This window comes from Salpingoeca rosetta (genome assembly GCF_000188695.1).
Source record: "Salpingoeca rosetta unplaced genomic scaffold supercont1.20, whole genome shotgun sequence".
Classification (NCBI taxonomy): domain Eukaryota; class Choanoflagellata; order Craspedida; family Salpingoecidae; genus Salpingoeca; species Salpingoeca rosetta.
The window spans coordinates 563,615-570,212 of NW_004754914.1; the positions used below are offsets into that span (position 1 = coordinate 563,615).

The window sequence follows — 6,598 nt, forward strand, 5'->3', positions numbered from 1 at the left end:
ACGCTCCTACGACAATAGCAAAGCACGCGCAATCATATGCTTGACCTTACCTACGCAGACATATCAATGCACGCAATCACTGCTCGTTTCACTCACGCCACCCACATCACGCGCACTGCCACCCCCTCTCCATTGCTGTACTTATTTCTCTTGCCGCACAAACACACACACGCGCCCGCGCGCACCATAGAACGTGATTGTGGTTGAGACTGGCAAGACCGATTCGGACACGTGTGTGTACTTTTTGTACCAGGCGCGAAGCGAGGATGAGGCCTCGCGTGTGTGCGCCGTGTTTGGCAAAGCTTTCCACCTCCTCCAAGCACACGTCAACTCCCCCACCTAACGGTCCACCCTGATGGTGTTTTGCGCTTCGTCTCATGCGTGCTTGTAGGTGCTTGGTTGGTTTGTACTTCTAATTCTGGTCACTCTTTGTTCCGGTGTGTTTTGAAACGTAACTGCCCCGCTTCCTTTTTGTGCTTGTGCATCATGTTCATAAAAGACAAGCCTCCCATCACTGCACACACAGCACACACGCACACACACACACACGCACACAGCACACACACACACACACACACAGCACACACACACACACACACACACACACACACACACACACACACACACACACACACACACACACACACACACACACACACACAACATATCTGTTGTGACTGAATTCAGCCTCAGTCTCCATTGCCTGACGACTTTTCAGCGTGACGATGCAGGTGGCGTTTTGGGATGTCTGTGTTGGTTTGGAGTGGCGAAGATGAAGCATGCATGGTTGGAGCGCGCTTCCCCGCACAACGCAGACATCTCTCTGTCATCACCAGCACGGAATGCTGCTTGCTGAGGTTGATGCTAGTCTTGTCTCTGTAAAAGACAGAAAGGACAAAGACGACACAAGGAACTCCAGGCATACAACACAACCCAAGGCGCCAGCCTGATGCTTGCATTTACATAGACGCTTGGCCAAACGGGCAACAGACGACACGCCATGCTCTCGTTCTTCTCGCGTCGAAATCGGAGTCACAATCGTGGCAAGAGCAGCAAGAACAGCAGCCACAGCAGCACGTCAAGTGATGGTGATGACGGTAGAGGGCGCCAAAAGGCCGCACCGCCAAGCAAACAGGGTTGGCGCAAGCGGGGGAAGAGCAGGAGGAAAGGGAAACAGCAGAACGGCAAGGCGCTAGAAGACAAGACACACGAACACAGCCAACTGCTGGAAGAGCACACCTACCTGGCCATCTTGCCGTGTGGCACAGCTCGTGATGATAATGATGAGGGTGAAGCGGAGGTGTTTGCTGATGATTTGCGAGCGGATGGCGGGTATATGACGGTGCAACCTCAACCAGAGGGCGACACCAGCGAGGAAGTCACACACAACAACCGATGGGGCACTGCCTTTGGCGCTGACGATGACCACGCTGCTGGTGTCTTCCCAGTTGCTGACGATGAGGATGATGAAGACAACACCAGCAGCTGCTGTGAACTGCTCTCGCGCCACCGACCTCACCACCACCACAACAACAACAACAACAGCGACGACGACAACGACGATGATACCGTGAGTCTGGACTGGTGCTATGAAGACCTGCGACGCCACGGATCGCCGCAGGACATCGACAACAGTCATGCGCTTTGTGCCAGCGAGGACTGTGATGTGGGTCCAGCACGCACTGGCGTACATAGCAGCACACCATCCCGTCCGTGCGGAAGCATGAAGCGAATCAGGGACCCTGCCGTGGATGCCATGCACCAACGGCAGGGAAGCAAAACGCTTGTGCTGCACGAACGCTGCCGTCAAACACACAACCCAGATGCGAATGACACATCATCTGCACCACCAGGAGCAAGCACAACCACACCACATACGCCCGCAGCCCCAACAACACTGCCAAGCGCAAGCACAGACACAACAACAGACACATCGGATGCACCAATGCCATCATCATCATCGCCATCGTCAGCAGCCGTGGAGACGACAGCAGCGAATGGTGAGGCCAGCCCATCCACGCGGCGGCGCCGCATCAGTTTCCGCTGGTCGCCCCGCCTCTCCCGCCGCTTTCGACGCCACACACGCCGGCACACAACAGGCGGCATCAACGAGCAGCAGGTGGTGGTGGTGGATGAGGAGGAGGAGGAGGAGAAGGAGGAGGCCGGGAAGAACAACGGGAAGGAGAAAGACAAAGGGGTGGAGGAGGGCTTCGAGCACGGTGGGGACGCGGGAGACGGCAGCAATGTTGACAGCCATGATGGCCACAACGGGGACGCGAGCGATGATGGGGTGCCGCAGAAAATGCAGCAGGAGAGAGGAAGTAGAGTGGACGCAGAGGGTGGAGTGGGAGTGAGGGAACCTCACAACAGGGGCGGAAGCTTCAGATTCTGGCAATCATGGAGAAGCAGCAAGCACCCGCAGCAACAGCGACAGCAGCAGAGTGATGGTGTGGAGAGCACAACGGGCACTGCTGCGACGCACTCAACAGGAAGCCAGCACAGGCGAAGGTGGTCTGAATCTGCTGCTGCACAGCTCATCCACCACACCATGACACTCGGCGGCAGCAACAACAGCAGCAGCAGCAGCAGGAAGACGTCACATGACAGCGCATTTAAGCCGCGGCTGGAGCCCATTGATGAAGAAACATCGCGCCGCCGCTACGACACACAGGCCGTTGACCTCACCCACCTCCTCGGTGCGTGTCTGTGTGTGTGTGCCTGTATGCCCGTGTGTGTGTCTGTGTATGTGTGTGTGTGTGTGTGTCTGTGTCTGTATGTCTGTGTGTGTGTGTGTCTGTGTATGTCTGTGTGATGAACACATCGACGCAGGTTCACCCCTTAGTGCTTACATGCACGCATGCATGCATGCACGTTGTCGTCCTTCTCACGTTGTTTGTACACTCACCCCATCCCTTTGCCCCCTTGCACCTTTACCGTGAGCAGAGCTGCGCCGCACAACGCGGCGGCCGCGCCACTCCCAAGACGTCGTCATCAAGATGTCTGCCTACAGCACCGGCGACGATAACCCCATCATCGCAGGCAAACACGTCCTGCCAGAGGACGCAGCCAACGCGGTCTGTGTACATCGCCCGCTGTTGCGTTGTTGTGCTCGTGCATGTGTGCATGTGTATGTGTTTGTGTTTGTGCTCGTGTGTGTGTGTGCATGTGTGTTTGTGCGTTTGTGTGTGTGCATGTGTGTTTGTGCGTTTGTGTGTGTGCATGTGTGTTTGTGCATTTGTGTGTGTGCATGTGTGTTTGTGTATGTGGATGTGTGTGTGTGTCACGCCCTACACGTGGTTCGTTGTTGATGGCGTCAGTTTACACGTCTCGCAGCTCACTCCCCATGACGCCCTTGATGCTGTGACTCGTCTGTGCAGACCAAGCCGCCTGAGATGCGACCTGTCTACGCCACGGGCGACGACGTGCCCACGCGCCTCCTCAACACCCGCCTCTCCCAGCGCGAGCACGAAAACTACCTCGCTGCTCGCCTCTTTAGCAACCCGTAAGCCATATTGTGTGTGTGTGTGTGTGCGTGCGTGTGTGCGCGTTGTTTGCCTACTTGTGTGCCCATCTCACTCGCGTACTCTGTCTTCCTCAGGTACACGGCGAGCATACGCGACCGCATGCACTTTGTGAAGGAGCACCCCGTCTCTGCCGATCCCGTGGAGAGCCAGGGCCGCGTGGACGCATTGTCGTCGGCACTGCAAACACAGGCTGACACCATTGACCGCTACCGGTCGGCCTTTGAAGCGCTGATGGACTCACAACCAAAGAGCAGACGCAGCACTAACACATCCCGCACAGGGTCGTCCACCTCTCTCACCAAGACTACCAGCAGCCTCGTGAGTGCTGCGTGTGTGTGTGTGTGTGTGTGCGTGCGCGCGAGTGTGTGTGTGTGTGTGTGCGTGCGCGCGAGTGAGTGTGTGTGTGTGTGCGTGTGTGTGTGTGTGTGTGTGTGTGTGTGGCTGTGAGTGCGTGTGCGCGAGTGGGTGTGTGATTGCTTGAACAGTGACGCGTTTACCGACTTCTCTGTGATTGCGTGCATACAACGTTCGCCCAACACTCACTCACCTCACACGGGCGGCTTTGTGGTTGTTGCTGCTGCTCCCATCATGTGTGTGTGTGTGTGTGTGCGTGACAGCGCGGGCTGAGGCGACGGTTCAGCTCCCGGCGGCATCGTGCATCACAGAAGCGGTGAGGGACTTGAGCTTTCGCGGTTGGGGAGTTGAGGCTTGAGAAATGGAGGGCACATGTATTATCACCACCACCACCACATTATCGCCATGGTTTACCGTATCCATGCGCATGGTTTGTTTTCCAATGTCCTCACTGACACCTCACTCTTGTGGCTGTTGAAAGGCACCACCGCTCCCGATCTGTGTTTCGCCGGCGACCAGACACACGCAGCAATTCAAGCCAGGAGAAGGAGATAGTGTTGTAGAGCATTGCGTGAAGCAGAAGCAAGCCAGCCAACCAACGCTTTTTCATGTATCATGTGACTGTGCGTCGACATTCCTGCTTTTGTCATGTTCGTTTGGGCAATCGTTCAGAGAAGCAAATCCTTGCTGTGAAGGAGAGAGAGAGAGTAAATAAACGCAACAACAGGAACACGCTCTCATGCCGCTGGTGATGTTGGTTGACAGAGAGAGGGATCAGGGAGGAGAGGAGACTGGAGAGGAGAGACAAGACACGAACGAAGAGGAGAGGCGACATACGCGAAGACCCAAAAGCCACCATATTTCTGTGTGTCGCGTGTCTCCACTGTCGTTTCGCGACTTTTTCGGTCCAATACGATCTTCAAGGACAGGAGTTTTGGCAACATGCCACAGGCTTTGGTCAGGCATACCATCCAAACTGCGATGACTGTGGGGCGATGCAGGAGGACGGGTGCGTGACCACAGACGCTCTCGCCGACCAAGACACAGTCCCAGTCCACTCAAACACTCCAACACACAAGAAGCACAGCAACAAAACTCGGCAGCACGCCAGAGACGACAACGAAGAAGGAAGGCATCGTCAACCATCCACCAGCGTCCATTCAGCAAACCGGAACAGCGGAGGCGGTGACGCTTGGCGAGTTGCAGCCAGGACCAGAAGCAGGGAGCAAGGACGAGTGTGTGTGCGAGTGAGTGTATGCGTGTGTGAGCGTGTGAGTGTGAGTGCGCAGGGGAGACAGACAGAGAGAGAGAGATACGCACAGGCGTACAGCAACTACACAACGCAGAGGCTGGACCATGACAACAAGATTGGTCCACGGTGTCGCATTGAGAGCCAGCAACAACGCCAGTGATTCCAACCTCAAAGGTCAGCGCAGCAAGCTCACCAAGATGGCGTTTGTGTGTGTGTGTGCGTGTGTGTGTGTGTGTGTGTGTGTGTGTGTGTGTGTGTGTGTGTGTGTGTGTGTGTGTGTGTGTGTGTGTGTGTGTGTGTGTGTGTGTGTGTGTGTGTGTGTGTGTGTGTGTGTGTGTGTGGCTAGAGAGCAACATGCTGCGCTGTGTTATGTGAGGCGGTTGAACCAAAGCAGTCTCGACCTTCCAACAGAGGAGCTCACCGCATGCCTTGATCTCTCGACGCGACCCAACACCACAACAACCAATTACAAGCAGGGTCAACAACCATGGCTGATCATGTCTCGGACGCGGCGCTGTTGGATGAGATGGCGTCTGGGATGGAGGAGATTGACGTGCCGGACATGCCAAACGCCAGCGGCGTCAAGGTGGACGACCCCGTCTTCTACACCGAGCTGGATCGTGCCGTCGCTCGCGGTAAGAGAGAGTGTGTGCGTGCGTGTGTGTGTGCGTGTGTGTGCGTGCGTGTTTCTGCGTTGTACGTTGGTACTGTACGTTGGAACCATAAGGGTATGCGAAGGCGTTGCGTGCATCTACGTGTGCGCACACGTGAAGCGGTCGTTGCTTGTGCATCTCTTCGTCCTACCTGTGTCTACCATCCTCTACATCTTTGCCGTCTTCACGCTCATCAACCTCCGCGTTTCCCCTTTCGTCCCTCACCTTCCCCGCCATCTCAACAACACCACCAACACCACCATCGCCACGGCCACCCTTCCCACAGCCCAACAATGCCAGGACTACACGCTGCAAATACAAGCGAAGATGCGAACGCTGCTTGCGGCAGCAGAGGAGCACCGGCGGGCGTGCCACGACCTTGCGATGGTATGGCCCGCACATCAACAGCAGCTTAGATCGCTAACATTGGTGTTGCGATCACTAACTGTGTTTCACACAGGGTTGCATGTGCTTGTCGCACAGCTGTACGTGGGTGGTCTTGTGCCCTTTGGTTTGCGCCTCCATTGGATGAGCGAGCGAGTGTGCCTGGCTTGATGAACGCTCACACACCCGCGTGTATGCGTGCATACGTGCACTAATAGATGCTGTCCATCAGCTCGCACGAGTTCAAGCTGCACCACGCGACAAACGAAGAGGAGCCCCTCAAGGCCTGCTCACAACTTCTCAAGGAGGTGTGTGTTTGTGTGTGTGTGTGTGTGTGTGTGTGTGTGTGTGTGTGTGTGTGTGTGTGTGTGTGTGTGTGTGTGTGTGTGTGTGTGTGTGTGTGTGTGTGTGTGTGTGTGTGTAGTGTGTGT

The 6,598-nt window shown here is 55.9% G+C and overlaps 3 protein-coding genes across 3 annotated transcripts in view; all 3 read left to right on the top strand.

Moving 5' to 3' along the window:
* Positions 1 to 343, top strand: part of PTSG_07618 (uncharacterized protein) — a gene marked incomplete at its 3' end in the record, with an annotated part of 1,700 nt that extends 1,357 nt beyond the window's left edge. The window contains exon 4 of the mRNA XM_004991358.1: positions 191 to 343. Within this exon, the coding sequence (XP_004991415.1) occupies positions 191 to 343 (153 nt within the window). The remainder of the gene's footprint in view (positions 1 to 190) is intronic.
* A 478-nt stretch (positions 344 to 821) lies between these two features.
* On the top strand, positions 822 to 4,608 carry PTSG_07619 (uncharacterized protein). The gene is made up of 6 exons (XM_004991359.1): positions 822 to 2,696; positions 2,944 to 3,074; positions 3,378 to 3,502; positions 3,599 to 3,842; positions 4,142 to 4,194; positions 4,360 to 4,608. Exons 1-6 carry the CDS (start codon positions 1,001 to 1,003, stop codon positions 4,439 to 4,441), a joined length of 2,331 nt encoding a protein of 776 aa, XP_004991416.1. The 5' UTR covers positions 822 to 1,000; the 3' UTR covers positions 4,442 to 4,608.
* Positions 4,609 to 5,617: 1,009 nt separating this feature from the next.
* Positions 5,618 to 6,598, top strand: part of PTSG_07620 (uncharacterized protein) — a gene marked incomplete at both ends in the record, with an annotated part of 10,666 nt that continues 9,685 nt past the window's right edge. Inside the window, 3 exons of the mRNA XM_004991360.1 lie at positions 5,618 to 5,765; positions 6,070 to 6,170; positions 6,386 to 6,475. Coding sequence (XP_004991417.1) covers positions 5,618 to 5,765; positions 6,070 to 6,170; positions 6,386 to 6,475 — 339 coding nt within the window. The remainder of the gene's footprint in view (positions 5,766 to 6,069; positions 6,171 to 6,385; positions 6,476 to 6,598) is intronic.

Bases quoted from the DNA above. Each gene is read 5' to 3' on its own strand.
- PTSG_07619 (XM_004991359.1), top strand. From the start codon at position 1,001: ATGCTCTCGTTCTTCTCGCGTCGAAATCGGAGTCACAATCGTGGCAAG. The intron at 2,697-2,943 runs GTGCGTGTCTGT...TACCGTGAGCAG, and splicing joins TGACCTCACCCACCTCCTCG to AGCTGCGCCGCACAACGCGG. The intron at 3,843-4,141 runs GTGAGTGCTGCG...TGTGCGTGACAG, and splicing joins CCAAGACTACCAGCAGCCTC to CGCGGGCTGAGGCGACGGTT.